The sequence below is a fragment of the Sceloporus undulatus genome, chromosome 2 (assembly GCF_019175285.1).
Source record: "Sceloporus undulatus isolate JIND9_A2432 ecotype Alabama chromosome 2, SceUnd_v1.1, whole genome shotgun sequence".
NCBI classification, from domain to species: Eukaryota; Metazoa; Chordata; class Lepidosauria; order Squamata; family Phrynosomatidae; genus Sceloporus; species Sceloporus undulatus.
The window spans coordinates 171,236,957-171,256,547 of record NC_056523.1 but is presented as its reverse complement, the minus strand read 5'-3'; the positions used below and the strand labels follow the sequence as shown (position 1 = coordinate 171,256,547).

General features: G+C 40.7%; 1 protein-coding gene across 1 annotated transcript; it reads right to left on the bottom strand.

Annotated features, from left to right (window-relative positions):
- Positions 1-5,273: 5,273 nt before the first annotated feature.
- On the bottom strand, positions 5,274-18,384 carry LOC121920455 (keratin, type II cytoskeletal 4-like). The gene is made up of 7 exons (XM_042447595.1): positions 18,022-18,384; positions 14,184-14,395; positions 11,873-11,933; positions 9,526-9,621; positions 7,650-7,817; positions 6,913-7,038; positions 5,274-5,540 (listed from the first exon to the last, which is right to left on the bottom strand). The coding sequence occupies exons 1-7, from the start codon at positions 18,382-18,384 to the stop codon at positions 5,274-5,276; spliced, it is 1,293 nt and encodes a 430-aa protein (XP_042303529.1).
- Between the last annotated feature and the right edge of the window lie 1,207 nt (positions 18,385-19,591).

The window sequence follows — 19,591 nt, the reverse complement described above, 5'->3', positions numbered from 1 at the left end:
TTTCTGGCCCAGTACTGATTGTTCATTTTACGTTTATGTCTGTAGGGCATAGCCCACAGGCTTAAATTACTTTTTATAGATCGCTAGCTTTGTATTTTAACATTTTTTAAAATACATTCATTGCATTTGAGTGCAACACACTGTTTAAATAAAATTGCCAAGTGTCCATCTCCCCTAAACTTTTTGCTCATTCACCAGAAAATCTTGTCAGTTGTTAGCATGGTGTCGTGGTTTGACTGTTGGACTATGACTGTGGAGACCGGGGTTCGATCTTCCGCTCTGCCATGAAACCAACTGGGTGACCTTGGGCATGTCACACTCTCTCAGCCTCAGGGGAAGGCAATGCCAAACCTCCTCTGAAGAAACTTGCCAAGAAAACCCCATGATAGGTTCTACTTTAGGGTCACCATAAGTTGTCAGAAACAACTTATGAAGGCACAGAACAGCAACAACAACAAACAGGTGGATAACAGACACAGTGGAATACAAGAGCAGGACTAGAAGAGGGAGTCAGACTTATCACTTATCCCCAGCTGTATCCTAATTTCATCACTCTGTCCATGGACTGCATCATGCTAAATAACCTCTAGAAAAGGTCCAGAATTTCACAACGGTTTGGATGACACCCAAAAAAGAATATTCACAGCAATATTAATACAGTAATGATACAACAAAGTTAACAATGTGCTTATTTGGGCAGCAATTTGGTATTTTTCTACATATTCCCAAGTGGCATTGAATAACAACAAATGACAGAGATCCCATGTATAAATATATTAAAGGTGGCATAGAAACTTAGAGATGGTTGCCAAATAATGCATTGTTAGTCCATCATACTATTAGATCTAGACTTTTTTTTAAAAAAGAACAAACAAAATCTTGCCTTTCCTGAAAAAGCACTCTGCTCAAAATTGAAAGTTGCAAACCATTTTGTTTCCATTCAGAACCAGAATTTCTGGACCCGTCCTCAAAATAGGTCACTCACAACTATCAAAATAGGTCCCAGCTTGGTAGGTCATGTTGCTTCATGCTCTGAAGTATGAGTTTAACTTCTGATGCTAGATAGTAGGTCAGCTGGAAGCTGAATATTCTTTGCAACAGTAAACCTGATTTTCTTTACTTGGGAAAGGCTGAAAAGTGCAGGGGGTGGGAAGAGAGGAGACAAAGTTATCTTACTTTTGCAGGCATTTATTATGAGGAGGAATACAGAAACGTTTGAAGAATTCAATTCATGGGGTAGTGGGGTTCTTTCTTACTTAAAAACAAACAACAAAACAGATTGTTCTGGTCCACACTTCCTGGAATTTACAAACCTAAACAAAACATGCGAACGAAAATCTGTACATGTCTTGTCTTTAAATGTGTTCTGTGGAGCAACAACCAAAATGATATGGCAACTGGTACCCATTTTAAAAAGTGCAGTGAAACATGAACATGCTTCTAAAATGTGCAGAAGCATCTTTTGTCAGTAGGCATGTGTGTCCAAAAATGCATATAATTTTAAAGGCACAAACAAACAAAAACATTTATGTGTAAAGTGAAAATGGAGCATGTGGAACTGGAGCAGAATTTGCTTGGAAATGGAAAAACAAGAAACTCAACCAAATGAGGCTTTAACTGATGTGGCCATCCTGTCACAACACCTTCAAGGGTTTTCTGTTTATAAGGAATGTTTGCAAAACTCCGATGGATTCTTGTGCGAAACCTGACGTGGAATGGATGCCAAATCCGTCCATGCACCTGCACACAGCTCCATGCATGAAGCTTTGGAATGCTGTTGGCCTTCTATATCAATCCTGGTGGATGGGTATTTGAGGTGAATTTTTTCCCTCCAGGGGCATGTGACCTTTCGTCACATGAAACAAACCTGCCAAAGGGTATAGGTTTTAATCAGTTTTTCTGCACAATCATCTAACTTTTAGCCCATATTTAGAAGGGAATCTTCTTCAACCACCATCTCATGATTGCCTTTCAGCTTCAGCTCCACATCTGTAAAATGGGACCAACAGAAGTCTGTATCTCAGGAGATAGTGTGTGAGCAAAGAAAAATTTTAAGCACACTGCAATTTTACCCTGCCTACTAATAATGGCTTAAATCCGGTTGATTGGTCTAATATAGAATAGGCCTGTTGAATCAATTATTGAATGGTAAGTCAACATATTGGCAAGTCCCATTAATTCAGTGGGTCTACTTTACTTGGAACGAGCAACAGAATTCAGGCCAATACTAATAAGAATAATAACAGCAGTAAAAGCAGAAACAGCATTTCTGTGGTATGTAAGATGCACTGGAAATTTCCCACATCCCTTATTTATATTTAATTATTTATTTCTTACATAAGCTGGTTCTAATCTTAAGAGCCGGTGGTTATTACAGCTGGCTGCTTTTTGGGAAAAATGAAGGGACAGCTGACATTTTTATACTTTGGTTGCATGAATGCCCAGAGCAGCATGGGCCTGCAGAGTTGCTGACACTGGAGTGGGTTCCCACATGTCTCCTCACAATGGCAGTGGCACACCCACCCATCCCACAGCTGGAACCTCTGGACTGCTGGGTGCCTCCACCAGGGGAGTGAGACCTAATATTTGAGGTGATTTTTTTCCCTCCACGGACATGTTGCTTATGCCCAGTTTTAGATATATTTCCAGAAGGGTACCCCACTGTGTAGCCTTCTGCATCTCTATGATTCTTTCCCTTCCCTGGACACCCAAAACTATGTTTCTCATTTCTGCTGCTGTTGTACCCTCCACTGAGAGACCCAAATCCAGCTTCATGGCCACAGCTGCCCACTCCTCTGCTTGGGTTAGGGGGCACCACTGCAAGAAAGAACAAGCACAATGATTGGAGTACATCAATAACAGAATTTCCCCAGGAGAACATTATAAACTTGGGGTGAAAATACATTGCCAGTGCCAAACCCACTTGCTATAAGCCTCTACCCCCTCATCCCAATGTGTATATTGTCTGCCTGTTATCTTACTGAGATGTCAAATGTTCAGAGGCACTTGGAATTATGTCTCATTCCAAAGACAAAGACCAGGAGGAATTTTTGCCTTTGATCACAGAGGCTGGCTATCGGTGTTAGTGGATGGTGCTAGTCTAGAGAGTGGACCATAAGGGAGGATCTAAACATAATAGGAAATGAGATGTGAGAGAATGCTATTTCAATCTGCAAATAACACTCTCATTTTTAAAAAAAGACCTGTCTTCTGTCTGACATGCTCGATATTTTTACTTACTCATTGGGATTTAAATCTTTTCATATTTTGTTCTTGCAGATAAGAAGGCAACATTTCCAAAGTTTTATTTTTGCTTGGTGTTTTTGTGATGATTCCCCCCCCCCTCACTTTGGAACTATTGAGTGAAAATTTCCTTTGCACAAAAACACGGTGTTTTCAACATAATGCATTTACGGTGTTTTATATTGGCTACTTAGGGGCTTGCACACTTAGCCTGGGGGTGGAGTCAGGATGTGGTGTCCACATGATGCACACCATGACTCCACCCACAGGGCAGCATGACATTGTGCATTGCTCCACATAGCGTGCAGCATCATGGCACTCCTCTGGTGCTGCATCCACATGATGCAGCGCCAAAAGAGGGCCTGAAAGTCATGGCAACGCAGCTATTGTGCCTTTTCCAAGGCACAAAAAGGAACCACTTTTTGCAGCTCCTTTTTGTACCACAAAGAGGAGAGATTGAGGCTGCGGTGTGTGGTTGCCGCAGCCTTGATCCAGCACAGCTGGAGGCGGCTGCAGGTCTCCCCTTAGGGGCGGTCTACACAGCCTCATAGTTACGAATGCATAACTAAGTAATGTCTCATGGCAGGATTCATCCCAAACCTATGTAACCAGGCAACAAGCAAAGGGGGTCACTTTAGCTGCCACCAGTGAGCAAGGCTGTGACAATCAGAAGCAGGATGCCTTTTGCAATTCCTCATTGCAGTTTCACTCACTGGTAAGAGGGGGCTGGAAATGCCATCCTCCTTGTGCTCCGATAGACAGCTGAACAGACTTCCTCCATTCAATGCAGCTGTTAATGTAGGTTGGGGGCATTTACAATTGTGGCAACAGTGTCATGATTGTGAACATGTAGCCTTCCTATGTAATCTTACTACATATGGAGCAGTTATGGATCCAAAATTGTAGGTTATGAATCCATAATTGCATTACAGAATGCCAGACATGGTTTTGTGCAAATGCCATTAGGAAAAAGTAATCCACCTTAATAATATATCGAGAGTGGCAGAGATTCCTTCCTTATTGAGTTCAAGAAAAAATATGAATGTTCTTTACATTCCTTACCAAGGAGTTGTATTTAAAATGGGAGGTGCATTTAAATGTAGTAAAGTTTCCTGTTCCTGCAGTCTGTAATGTCTTCTTCCTACCTCTTTCTGTTGCAAGTGTCTAAGGAAGGCCCATCTAAAGGACAAACATTGGAACACCAACAGATACACTTTATATTTACTTACCTACATTCCCAAGGTTTCCAGCAAATATTCTGTTTGAGAAAGACAAGTAAGACAGGTAGGTCAGGGAGAAAACATATTTTGTAATAGAGGTAGGAATTATATAGATATACAGATACATCCCTTTTCTAGAGAGGAAATGCCCAAAGCAATAAACAACATGTAACTTAAATGAAAACAGACGCAAAAGAATTAGTGGGGGGGACACCTTAATATGGAACCATTTTTTTTAAAAAAGCCAGAGATGAAAGCCACCCTCTGCTCTTGAAGCAACATCTAATGTGCTCCACAACCAGAAAGGGAAATGTGCTAGTAAGATGCCACATCTCCCACTGTAGATCCCTCATAACAAAGGAGTTTATTGCATTGGCTTTGTTCCCGTGATAGATGTGGAATGTAACTTTAAGAAGGTGGATCTTATTGCATTTCCCCGTTGCCAGGAAGTACACAGTTTGTTTGCAACCTGGGCTTCTGCCGCATCTTTGCAAGAACGGGAAAATCCCATTCTTGAAAAGATGCAGGAGGAGTCTGGAAAAGCCTGGGCTGCAAACGGGCTGCGTACTTCCCGGTGATGGGGAAATGCGATAAAACCTGCTTTCTTAAAATTACATCCCGCATCTATTGCAGGAGCAAAGCCAATGTGATAAACTCCAAAGGCAGTTGTCTCTGGAGCCTGGGCAAGGTTAGTGGGAACATGGTGAGGGCATAATTTCTGCTAACACCTGAACTCAAAACAAAATTGTTCTCAAGTAGTCAGGCCCTCACTAGCAGATGCAGATGCAAATGAACTACCTAGCTCCAATATTAACCAAACTTGTCTACAGAGCCTAGGAATGTACATGAGAAATACCTATTTTCTTCTCCTTCCAACAAGGACTTGTATGTAGCAATTTCAATATCCAGAGCAAGCTTGTCATTGAGAAGCTCCTGATAGTTCCGCAGCATGCATGCCAGCTCATCCTTGCATTTCTGCAAGGTACTGTGTAGTTCATCTTGTTTTTCTTGGGCATCTTTAAGGGAGCAGTCGCCACGTTGCTCAGTATCACAGATGGCTGACTGCAAATAATCAACCTGCCAGGGGAGGAAGCAAGATATCATACTTTCCCTCAGCCACCAGCAAATGAGAGGTCAAATATTCACTGTAAACACTGAGATACTATGGCCCTGTCTGTATGGGCCAGGTTACACCAGGGGCAGCTTGGAGTATTATGGTTCCGCAGCTGTCCCAACATGCCACCGTTACCCGGCTCTCTGTTCTCCTACTGCGGCAGTTGTCAGAAGCTGATCACTTCTGAGGCTTGTGCAGACAGCCACTATGGCATGGAACAGAGGACTTTGAATCTTCCCAGAAGATCCAGAGCAACATGTACATTTTTAAAAACTATTTTAAGGCTGCCCTGGTTCTGGTGTAGAATGTGCCAGACATCATCTGGATTGCTCAAAGCAGAACTGGGGCTTGGGACATGCATCATCTGAACAGGATGATGCCAGAACAACTGGAAAACAGGACTTTTGGACCTTGCAGACAGAGCTTTAGGGAAAATATACATTTGGGTCTAAATCCAATGGTTGGTTCCAACTAGAGGAGACTCACTGAGTTAATAAGAACTGGGTAAGTCAAGACTTATGTTAAAATTCAAAGACACAGCCGTGTTAGTTAAAGTGGATTCCAGCGTTTAGGCAATGCATGCAGTTGGAAGCTGCTTTGGGGCTGCCTCAGGCAGCCTGAAGCTCCTGGCAAAAGAAGCAGTGAAAATCTGGGACCACGGTGGCAGCCTTCTTTGAGAGCAGGTCATGCAGTTATACATGTTATGCATCCGAGGAAGTAGGCTCAAACCTATAAAAGCTCCTGCTACTTATTTCTTTCTTTCATTTAGTCTCAAATATGCCACAAGATCCCTTTCTGGACTGATTTTCCAGATTAACAGGGCTATGTCTTTGCATTCTTCCCAGGTGAATAGAATCTGCAGTTGAGTCAGGCCTTTGAAACTGCTGCTTCCCACTGGGCTGCCTGGCACATCTGTCACTGCTGCGGGTTGCTTGTTTCTGAAGTGAGAAAGAGCACAAAACTAGGTTCTGCCCATGAAGGTGGTGGATGAGCTGGATGCAGCATCCTGGTTCTGGTATGGAATGTGTCAGACATTTTCTGGACTGCTTGCACCACAACCAGGGTTTGGGCAGTTCATCATCTAAACAGGACAACTCCAGAACTTAGGGGGGGAGGGAGATTGGGCCTTTTGGCTCATGAAAACAAAGCCCTCTTCAGTGCAGAGACTTTTGCTTAAATAATTTGTTTATTAAGTTACATTACAACATCTTTGCACAAAAGAAAATAGCTATTTGAAGCTGCTGAACTGACTTCATTTGAACGAAGAGAGAGCACCACACCACACTGAGGATACCTTGCTCCCAGTAATGTGAGAAAGTTCCACTTTGCTTTTACCTGCTTCTTTGTTTTTTCCATTTCACCCTGGAATCTCTGTACCATGCGGCTCAGCTCTGCAATCTCACGCTTGTTCGTCTTCAGATTGTCACTTATCTGGCATCTTTGATTGTGGAGTTCTTGGTACTGAATGCTCATAAATAGGGCAATCATTACATATTAATATCACAGAGACTTTTATCTACAATTGCATGTTTCATATGTAACGTAACATGTGATTTGACCCCAATCATGCTTTACTTATTCCATTATTTTAAACTAAATTCATCTATGAGCAATCCCATGTGTAGTCAAAGGCTTTCATGGCTGGCATCCATACTTTTTTGTGGATTTTTCGGGCTATGCAGCCATGTTCTAGAAGAGTTTATTCCTGATGTTTTGCCTGCATCTGTGGCTGGCATCTTCTGAAGATGCATTCTCTGAAGATGCCAGCCACAGATGCAGGTGAAATATCAGGAATAAACTCTTCTAGAACATGGCCACATAGCCCGAAAAATCTAAAAAAAAAACCTAATCCCATGTATTTTGCATATTTTCAGTGTCAAAATGTTTCATCCATTTTTGCAAAAGAGAAATAAAATGGAGCATTGCTTTGTTGTTCTATGAGCCCTGAACATTTACTCATAAGACATCAGTGGGGATTATTCACCCTGGAGTTTGGTGGCTTCAGACTAAAATCTAGAGTGGATTCATGGTATCACTGCCACAGGAGCCAATAGCTTCCAATGGTTACTCACCCTGCTTCGGTACAAAGTGTTCACTTCTTCTTTACTTTTCTGGGCAATGCTCTGATACCAGGCTTCAACGTTCTGGAGGATGCAGTTCATATCCAAGTCTCGGCTGTTATCCATCTGCACAATAATTGCAGTCTGGTGCTGAATCTTCTCCTCCAGCAGAGTAATCTCCTAAAGTTTGTTATCAGAATTTTAGTGAGAACATACCATCCTTCATATTCCCAACAGATCAGGGGGGAAAAACATCCAGGAATATTCCTAATATTTTTAGGTTTGGGAAGTGGGAAGTCAATAATAATCTATGTTAGATGTGTTAACTGGGTTTGTGTTTATTGTTTAATATGTTTATTGTTAGAGTTTTATATGAGGGAAGGAGTTGGGGGTTAGGGAGGGTTGAGGAGAAATTTAGTTTAGTTTAGAGTTATGTTTTTAGATTTTTGTAGGGTTATGATATTTATATACATTATTTGTGTAATTGAATGTTTTTTCCTTGTATGGCTTTGTTTGTTTTAAAAATTAGCAAAAAGAGTTGAAGAAAAAAGGGAAAATATTCAATAATGTCTTATTTAGGTAGCTAGAATTGTACATTTTAAGTTTGGGGAACCCCCCTCCTCTCCCGTCCAACATTTACACCCTGTCTTTTAAAATAAATAAATAATGGTAGCTTACACTTCAAATATAAAACACAATAGCAGCAACATCAAACAGACCATAAAATAAAACTAATAGCATTGAAGGGAGCAGTTGAAAAACAGACATAAGAGATAAAATGTACAGTTAAATGCTTGAGGGAATACAACAAACAAACAAACACACTACATACGAATGCAATATTTTTCATATTAGAAACATATCTGGAGAGTGTTCACAACTCTAGGGATTCCTGCTGGAGGCTATGTATGTTTCCCATGTGAAAAATATTATATTCCTATGTGGTTTTATGGGATGTAGTTAATTTAGTGCTGTCTTGTTTTTTAGTACCTATAACATATTAGTATTTGTATTTGTTTTTAGCCCCTGAAGAAGGCCTTTACCCATTATGGCCAAAATACAAGCTTGTCTCTTCACTGTTTTGTGTTTTGATGTGCTTTTCAGTATTCTCTTTACTATCAACACTGTATGAACCAAATAAAATCCTGCACTGGCTAAATTAACTAAGAACAACTACAGTCGGTCCTTCTTATACACGGATTTTTTATACACGGATTTAAGCATACACGGTTTGAAAATATTCCAAAAAAAGTATAAATTTACCTTGATGTTCCATTTTTTATAAGGGACACCATTTTGCTATGTCATTATATTTAATGGGACTTGAGCATACACGGATTTTGTTATACACGGGGGATCTTGGAACCAATCCCCAGCGTATAACAAGGGTCCACTGTATTTGAGAGGAAGACCATTTTGTATGCTCTCTATAGTATAAGGACGAAAGATGAGGAAACCAAAAAAGGTAAGGCAACTCTAATTCAGTACCCTGGCTGAAAACCAAACTTTTAAAAGCCAAGGATTCAAAAGCCCTTTCTTTGCCTGGATGGATGAATCTACCACCTTTGTTTTTATTCACAGTTAATTTTTAAAAAACCAATCTTAATTTCCTTTTTGTCAAGTACATGTAGATATTTGCAGAATTTCAAATCTAGTACAATAACAGTGAATCACATGAAATGCTCACCTGTCCTTGGACTTCAGTATGTTAGACCATTGCTTCATTCATCTATTGTGATAACTAGGGCTGTGTTACTCTATCTACACAGAGAAGCCTATGTGGAAGGACTGATGTCTTAAGGGCAAATGAGGTCCAGCATGTGGACCTTCTTCAGAATCTGATAGCAATGAGCTCCTTTGGAGATCAGTAAGACTGAGGATTCCTTACCTCATCATACACACACCTCAGGAATTCAACCTCCCCTTTCATTGTTGCCACCTTGGTTTCCAGTTCCACCTTGTTCATGAAAGCACCATCTACATTCTGGAAGAAGAAGCCCAAATGCATTCATTTACATTGAAAGCATAGGTTAAAATGAATGGATTCAAAGTTACACACGCACACGCACACACACAAACACGCATATCATGCTTATACGGCAGACTAGGTTCCAAACCACTGCTGCAATGAGAATATTGCATTAAACCAAAGCACAACTTTTTCCCCCCACTTGCCTATGCATTAAAAAGAAAAGGAGGAAGGAACATCAACAGCCTAAGATATGCAAATGACACAATAATACTGGCGGAAGAGGTCATGCTACTGAGGACGCAGCTGCGCTGGGCAGGACGTGTTTCTAGGATGAAGGACCATCGTCTCCCAAAAATAGTATTTTACAGTGAACCCACCGCAGGTCAGCGTAAGAGGGGCGCCCCAAAGAAGAGATACAAGGACTCCCTGAAACAACATCTCAGGTTTGGCCAAACTGATCACCAACAATGGTCTGCCCTGGCCTCGCATCGGGAGGCATGGAGACTCACTATCCACGATGCTGCAGCCTTTTTCGAAAGCTCACGACGAACGAGTCTCGAAGAGAAACAACAACGCAGAAAGAACCACAACTTGGAAACATCACCCAAGGAGACTTTCCACTGTGCTTTCTGCAACCAGACCTGTTTGTCCCGGATTGGCCTTTTTAGTCACCAACGCGCTTGTACAAAGCGCGGGATGAGTCCTTCCTGAATCTTCATTCGTGAAGCAAAGCCAGAGAGATTGGCGGAAGACATCACAGACCTGAAGTAGTTACTGAGGAAAGTCAAAGACGAAAATGCAAAAGCAAGATTAATACTGAACATAAAAAAATAAAAATAAATAATGACCGGAAAAAAAATATATAAATTCAATCTGGACAATGTGGAAATTGAAATAATCAAAGAATTTCTGTATCTTGGATCAAACATTGACCAAAGTGGAAACTGCAGTCAAGAAATAAGAAGACTGGGAGTGGTCAGGGCAGCTATGAAAGAAAGATTCTGTAGAACAAAGATATACAATTGTGCACTAAAGTCAGAATCAGCCAGGCAATTGTACTCCTCATCACTATGTACGGATTTGAGTGTTGGACAGTAAAGGAAGCAGACAGAAAGAAAATAAACACGTTTGAGATGTGGTGCTGGAGAAGAGTGCTTAGAATACCAGGGAGAGCCATAAAGTCAAACAAATGGATTCTTGAACAGATCAAACCAGAACTCTTCTTAGAAGCCAAGATGATCAAACAGAGGCTGTTGTACTTTGGCCACATAATGAGAAGGCAAGGATTACTAGGGGGGGAAATTCCAGGAAAGGTAGAGAGTAGAAGAAAGAGGGGAAGACTACATGACAGAAGGATGGACTCAATCAGGAGGGTCACAGGAATGGGTTTGCAGAGACTGAGCAGAGTAGTGGAGGATAGGGAATCTTGGAGGTGTCTCGTCCAGAGTCACCATGAGTCAGGGCAGTAAACAATAACAAATGCATTAAAAGATTAAAAGTGCATTAAAAGCTTTAAAATGTATTTACACTATCATTTATTAATGGTGCAATAGTGCTAGGCCAAAAAAAATGCAATAGTAACAAATAATAAGCCCCTTTTTTGCCAGAAGCAAAATACAAACCCCAGTATTCCATAGAATAAAGTGGTGTCAAACTGCATTAATTCTGCACTGTAGATGCAGCCTAAGACAATAAAGCATAGAGCCTAAAATCACCCAATTGCATCTCCGAATAAAAGACAGTAGAAAAAAATAAGGGTAGTAGCATGATGTTGGGATGGAGCCAGAGTTGAGTTAATCATCTGCAGAACTCAAATATGTGACATATGGGGAAGTTCATTGCACATCTGTATCCCCAAACCAGAACTTCACCACTACAATGAATCTATGGAGGATATGTGGGCGAAAAAGAGGATGAAGGTCCAACACAGCATCAAGATTACTTAATGTAGACATATGAAGCCTTTAGACCACAGTGAGGACACCCACAACTAAGAGTATAGAACTTTTTCAATGAATTTTTATGGGTGAAGTAAGAATTCCAATGTTCCACATGATTTTGATTATGGGCAAATTTGACTTTTAAAAGAGAAACAAATGAAAAGGCCATGTTAGTTTCTGTGCAATGAAAAGAGACGAAATGGATGCAAATATGCATGTTTATGTGGCCTTGCCTAACCCTTCCTTGAATGTTCAGAGCCTTCACAGACTCTCTTTTATGCAATGCCAACACAAATCACCCTACAGCAAATGGAATCTCTCACCTTCTTAAGCAGAACAAAATCATTTTCTGCAGCCATGCGCCGGTTGATCTCCTCTATGTACCTATTTGGAGATGTGAGAGAAAAAGGGTATACCATGACTAGATAACTTGATGCTAGAAACTCCAAAAAAAAAAAAAAAAATGCAAGCCTTGATATGGACATGCACTGGATTGCACTGATATAGGCTGGGTCCAAATGGACCAGAATACTCAGGAGCAGCTCTGGCCCCAAAGCTGCCCCAACAGCCCCCCATTGCTTTTGATGCTCTAGTGTGATACCAGGCAGCTGTTTGTATGTGTATCCCACTGTGCTGCCTACAGTCATTGGCACATATCACTCTCACTGGAGTCAGAATGAGGTACCCAGCATCAATTACATGGCTGGGCACCTAGTCCTGACCTCAGAGTGAGCAACAAGCACCAGTGGCGGCAGTGGCAGGCAGAACTGTGGGATGCATTGTAAGAAGTCATTCAGTGGCATCACTAGGACTGGCATCACTTGGTGCAGTAACTCATGTCACATACACACCCCGCACACATACACTGACCTCCTCTCATACCACACCATGCAGAATACTTAGTAATTTTTTTTGTAGTAATGTTACTCATAAATTGTAACCCCTGTGTATCACTGACAGTAATGGGAATAGTTATGACATAAACAACTACTAGCAAAATTAAACTTATATCTATAAATTACAATATCATATGCACAACCTCACTGCATTTACATGCTCATTGTTTCCTGTGGCTAAAGTCAAAATTTGGTAAGATGTGATGTTTTAAAAGAAATTTTAAAAAGAATAAGCCATTTTAATTTTTTTTAAAAAAATATATTTTTCTTAATTTAAATTTTAAATTTTAAAATTTAATTTTTTTATTTTAAAAAATCCTGAGGGCACCCCCTCCCGGCCTTGCCCCACTCGCACAATCTCTTCAGCATGTTAAAGGGACACAGGCAAATACCTCAGCTCATTTCTGTTTGAGGAATAGTGGTATCACTCTCACCTTAGGGTGCCACCGGGTGTGGCCTGCACCCTCTTAGCAAAACCACTGTCACAACGGAAGGCTCTAGAACTTCTGGGAAGTTCTGAAGCAAGAGGTAACTTTTCTTAAACCATTTTTCCTGTTCTTGAAAAGATACAGGACAAGCCTGGAGAAACCCAGGTTGCATACAGGCTGCATACTGCCCGGTGACGCATGAATGTCATAAGATTAGCCTTAAGAAAGTTACATTCCAGGTCTATCCCAGCAGCAAAAGTTTGTGTAGTCTTCACCATTAATACCTTTTCCCATCTTGACTACACTCAGATGTTGCTTGGCCACACATGTCTCACTTTTCATATGAGAAATTTTGGAGGGTAAGGGCCAGAACAGACTGCTGCAAGAGGATGGATTGGGGCTGCTCCAGCACCACATAGCCCAGTGCCATGGCAAACCACATGCCACGGCTCCCATCTGCCCTGGAGCCAGGCCAAATAGGAGCAGAAAAGAGCCACTCCTATTTGGGCCCGTAAAAAGCCACCCAGCTGCAACCCCAGGGGGGCTTCATGCCACTCTAGTGGCGAGCGGCTTGTAAGCACCATGCTGCCAGAGCATCTTGAAGCTGCATACATCTGGTTGGCCAGGACGGATTCCATATATCTTGGGGGCATACAGCATCAAAATGCCATGTCCCTAAGCCACATGGAATCCGGCTTTACCAAGCAGTCTGTTCCGACCCTATGTCTCCATATTATACCACCCCAGGGACTTCATAGACTCTGCATAGAATGTATATTAAACATCCTTACAAAGGCATCTTTCCCATGAGTCACATGCAGGCCCATTGTTTGTTTAACAACTCCTATGAACTCCAAAGATATGTACAATAAGAGATATAAATTCATTATTTCACAGATTTTTAATTATTTTCAAAGCCAGTTTTGGAAACAATTTTAAAACCTCAAAGGCCAGATGGAATAATGCCATTTTAACCACCACTAGAAGTTCAACTGGATAGAGCCAGCCTCTATTGTTATAGTATATAGGGGACTACAAAAACTGTGTGGATTACACAAAGTTTATGAGTTGGTTAATTGGCCTGGGGTAGTGTTTAGTTGATCTGAGTAATTTTAAACAGGAATTCACAATACTCAAATTTCTAAAACATCTCTATTCCCAGATCAATGGAAATCATAAATGTCCCTTTCTTGTGCAAGAAAGGGTATCGAATTAGTGTATTCTCTTATATGAACACAGTTCAGCCCTTCAACTGAACTTTGGTAGAATGACATTTCATCATTGCATTGTCAAGCATTACCAGTACCTACTTGCATTTAATCTCCTCCACACTTTTCTTTACATTGCACAGTTGTGGTTCCATCTGCTCCTTTTCACTCAGCAGGAAATCCAGATGCTTGCGAAGGCTGTAGACAGAGTGTTCAAAGAGAGGCTCCAGGTCTCTCCTAAGAGGAGGCATGTGCTCTTGCAGGAGGTTCCATTTGGTCACCAGCTCCTTGTTTTTCTGCTCCAGGCATCGAACCTGAAATCAAAGCCATAAAAATTCACATACAGTATGGATTGATGTGAGTGGTTGGGCAAGATCGGGGTAATAATACTTATCATGAAGAAGAAGAAGAAGAAGAAGAAGAAGAAGAAGAAGAAGAAGAAGAAGAAGAAGAAGAAAGAGTAACAAGAAGAATAAGTAACAGAGTTACTTGTTGGTTTTAGTTCTCTTTTTTGGTCTTTATTTCTCATAGATTTCAAGTGCTTCTACAACTTTCAGAAGTCCTCAGAGATATGTGGTTTCAATAATATGGATCTTTTCGTATTTTTGGAAATGGAGTGGAAGGGATAACCAATTACCTAGGCTGAAAAGCGTTTTAACTCACTCAATCCCATTGGAATTACTCTGTAATCAATGGCTTGAGTCTTGTGACCTGAACTGTGTAATTCCCCAGTCCTGTGGGGTTAACAAAAACCAGGTAGTTTAATGGAAATCTTAGAAAGCTAGCCTTTGAGTAAAGAACCAATTGGGTAATGCAAAATCTGTTGACTCTTTAGCACTTGCTTATTTAAATAAATGATAACTGATAATTTAATTCTGAGGAAATGTTTATGCTAGTTTATGTTCATGCTAGTTCAAGCAGTTTAAATCAATCTAATAAAAACAATAGCTAATTAAAAAGTTTAAGTTGCCACTTTTGTTAGCAAATGTCCAACTTCATTCATAATGTAATTGGCTCTAATTAGTTAACTCTTACCACTATGGAGTAATTTGGTCTTTATGTACTACTGTATCAGCATTACTGAGAGCTAAGTGAAGTAAGACTAAAACAATGTTAAATACCATGCTATATAAAATGCAAAGCATGCACCTGAAAGATGTTTTAACCACCAATAAATATATAGTCCTTATCCACACTGGATCTACTCCATATGCAGGTAGGGGGGGATAAACCCTACCTTTTAGCTGCCCCCACCTGCAAAATGTAATCCACTTGTATGAGTTATTTTAAAAGGGAATAAAAGCTCCATTAGTGTCAAGGGATTTTTTTAATGTGCAGAATTCGGGCAAGGGATTATATGACTGGCCTGTACAAGGTCCCCACCCCACTTCAATTCAGTTCAGATCTAATTATTTAGATTTGACCTTCATTTGTTTTGGACCAGACAGACCCAACCTGACCCCAATCAACAAGTTTAATTAAGATTTCAAAAGCAAATACAGAAAGCCCTAATTCAGTGTTGTCCCATTTTTTCCCTGCTGCATCCACCATCAGTTTTGATAGAACTTGTTTTAACAAAATTATTAGTTAATTTTATTGTAATTTATTGTTATGCAGTGTATATTTTATTGGGTTGTAATCCTGCCTCAACCCACCTGGGGGAGGCAGGAAAATATAAATAAAATTTTTATTATTATTATTTTAAATGTTCCCACTTCAAGTTCACTCTCCTCTTTCCCCACTTTCCCTCTTCATCTTCATCTTACTTCAATTGCTACAAAATTAATTAAAAGTACAATAGTAGTTTCCACACAGTAAACTCAGCAGGGGGAAAGGAGAGGAGGGGGCAGAGCCTTGATCTTCCCAGTAGGTTCAGGCAAAGGCAAACTGCTGCTGCATCTCCTTGCTTATGTGTTCTTCATAATGAATACATTTTGCCATCATGACCCCACACTGATGTTGTTTAGCCTTATGAATCCTGGTTTTTCACTTGTGAAATGTTGAAGAATAAGATGCTGTGAAAGCACAGATTGCATATAGATGTACATGGAAATTGGAGAGGATGAAGTCTTATTTTTCAGTGAAAACTCAGTTTTTATTGAATTCTATATCTACCCAAACCTGAAGTAAATCAGCCATTTTCAGAATGAAGAGAGCCATCATGATGTAGTGGTATGAGTGTTGGACTCTAGAAAAAAAGGGTTTGAATCCTTACTTGGCCATGAAATCCACTGGGTAAGTTACACTGTCTCAGCCTCAAAGGATGGCAATTCCAAAACCCCTCTGAAGAAACTTGCCAAGAAAACCCCATTCACCTTAGGGTCACCAGAAGTTGGAAACAACTTGAAGCCTCCCCCCCAACAACATATATGGCTCATGAGAACAAAGCGTTCCTTTTCCTTAGTCCAGCTCTCCCTTGCAGATCTCTCCCCTATTCACATAACACCAGACACCTTTATCATCTAGAGAATGATTAATCTTATGGGTTATGACCCACAATCCTATTAAAACTGCTTGCAGCAATATATTGAGTACCACTGCTAAAAATGTACAACAATACTGTGCAGACTATTCCTAGCCTGATCCTCATACACACTCTGGCCTAGAGAAATATAGTATCTAGATCAAGAGAAATAATGGTACCACTCTATTCTGCTTTGGTCAGGCCTGGAATAGTTTGTCTAATACTGTTTTGGACACCACCACTCAAGAGAGATACTAAAAACTGGAGCATGTCCAGAGCAGGATGACCAAAATGACAAAGGTCTGGAAATCATGCCCCATGAGGAGCATTTTTAGGAAAATGGGTATGTTTAACCTGGAGAAGAGAAGGTTAAGGGGTGACATGGTAGAGATGTTTAAATACTTAAAATGAAGTGATATGGAGAAAGGAACAAGCTTGTTTCCTGCTGGTCTGGAGATTATGACATAGAACCATAGAGTTGGAAGAGACCACAAGGATCATCCAGTCCAACCTCCTGCCATGGAGGAAATCACAATCAAACATCCCCAACAGATGGCAATCCAGCCCCTCTTTAAAGACCTCCATAGAAGGAGACTCCACCACACCCTTAGGGAACGTGTTCTACTGTTGAACAGCTCTTCCTCTGAGAACGTTCCTCCTGATTCTGAGGTGGAATCTCTTTTCCAGTAGCTTGCATCCGTTGTCCTATTTCTCTGGAACAGCAGGAAACAAAACATGGAGCAATGGATTCAAGCACAGGAAAAGAGATTCCACCTCAGTATTAGGAGGAACGTTCTCAGAGGAAGAGCTGTTCAACAGTGGAACAGTCTGCCTCAGAGAGTGGTGGTGTCACCTTCTTCAGAGGTTTTAAAACAGAAACTCAGTGGCCATCTGTTGGGATTGCTTTGATTGTGAGTTCCTGCATGGCAAGGGGTTGAACTAGATTTCCCTTGAGGTCTCTTCTAATTTTATGATTCTAAGACTCATTGAATCAATGGGATTCAGCATTCAGTCACTGAGTTAATGGGTCTACTCTACTTGGGACTATTCAGAAAGACCCATCTTCCCCCTTTCACAATTACATCAGAAGTTTCTTCTAAAATTCCACACCTGAAGTGTCCACCAAATTTCCTCTAAAGCAAAAATTTAAGAAGAGCTGGAACCAACATGCTCAATGCAAGGATCTTCAGGAATTCTGAGAAAAATTATAAGAGTTTTCCCAAGATTAATTAAATTACTCAAGGAGGTTTCATGCATATCTAGCAATGTTACATAACATTTGTTGGACCAATATACTAACATAGATTTTTCTAAAAGGTATCAGTTTTTACACTCTTGAAGGAAAAATGACAATGCTACCACCAGGTGCCCTATGGAAAAGATCATTAGTTTACTACTGATCCATTCATTCAATGAACGAATGAATGAATGCACAGATGGATGGACGGATGAACAAACAGCCATTCATACTCTAACCTGGTCAATGAAGTGAGCAAACTGGTCATTGAGAGATTTCATCTCTTCCCTCTCTTTCACTCGTATTTTCTGGATCTCTGGATCAACTCCTACGCAGAGTGGTTTCAAGAGCTGTTCATTAAAGCTGACTCCATGGATGTGGTCACTGCGATAGCTGCCGGCATAATTTCTGAGGCCAGCACAGCTCCTTGGAACACCATAATGCATCTTACTGTAGCTCTGACTGCCACAGGTAACATGATGTCCATGTCTCAGTCTTCCATAGCCCACAGTCTGGTAGCCTTGACTACCTAGGTTTGAGAGGCTACAGCTGCTGTAGCCACCAATTCTGCTTCTTCCACCAGTTAGGGATGTGGGAGGCATACTTGGTCTACATCTTCTTAGGCCACATATGTCAGAAGCAGAAGAGAATCCTCTTCCTCCATAGATAGAATTTGTCACATACAGCTGTTGACTCATGCTCAAGCCGTGAAAGATAATATTGGTACTGAAAACGAAAGGAAACCCTGAAGCTTATGCTTTATATCTCTTTGCAATATCTGGGCTTGGTTGATTCAAGGGAGGAGGGGGAAACCATAATGTGAGACCTTCCTTTGGGTTAGGTTTTGCCTGCCAGCAATAAATGCCATTACAAAATAGCAAGGAACCATTGAGAAAAAAATCACAATGAAAAAGTAAGGGATATATATGTAGGTGTATATTTAAAATGCTTAGTTTGCATATTCAGTAAGCAGAAGACATTATACATTTTAAGGATTCTCGCCATCTAAATTAATTATAGTATGGGAGTCTTGTACCAGAATTTCCTGTAGGTTTGTTTGGTGGGCTGATATGTTCCCAAAGCATATTATGTAATGCTGATGACATTATCTCATTGGAACTTCATGACGAATCTTCTCCCTCTTTGTCTGAGACCTGGATATTATGCTAATTTTGTATTTTAACAGATCTTGAAAAATTACTTTTTTGAGCTACCACTCCTATAATCTGCCAGGCAGTATACCCACTTCTTCCATACTCTACATTTGGGCATGCTAATATTCTTAAGAGCCAGCATGGTACCTCATGTTAAAGCAAGCCCTGAAAGGTCTAACATTCAAAGATGGGGCAACTGCAGAGACAAGGGGACTCATTATCCTGTACTCCTTGTAGAAAGAAAACACTTGATTCTAAGTGCTAGCTGGGTGAGTCAATTCCAGTTCCAGTTCCACTTCATCCCACAGATGAAAATCAGGACATGTGTGGCCAAGCAACCTCAGAGTGCAGTCAAGATGGTAAATTTTATCAATGAGGAAGAACATGTAAGCTAGGAGATGCTGCAGCAGTTTGCTTTTGCCTGAGCCTACTGGGAAGGGCAAATTTCCCCTCCCCTCTTTTCCTCTGCTCAGTTAGTTACTACTTTTGCCCTTTGAACTCAGTCTGTAGCAAGAGAAGTAAGTTGAGGACAAAGGGAGGAAAGAGAAGCAGGGAAGAGAAACAGGGACATTTTAAAATCAATTGAGAAAAGGGAAATGATAGGATATTAATCAGGACTGTCCCTGCCAAATTAGGACTGTTGGAGGGGGTAATA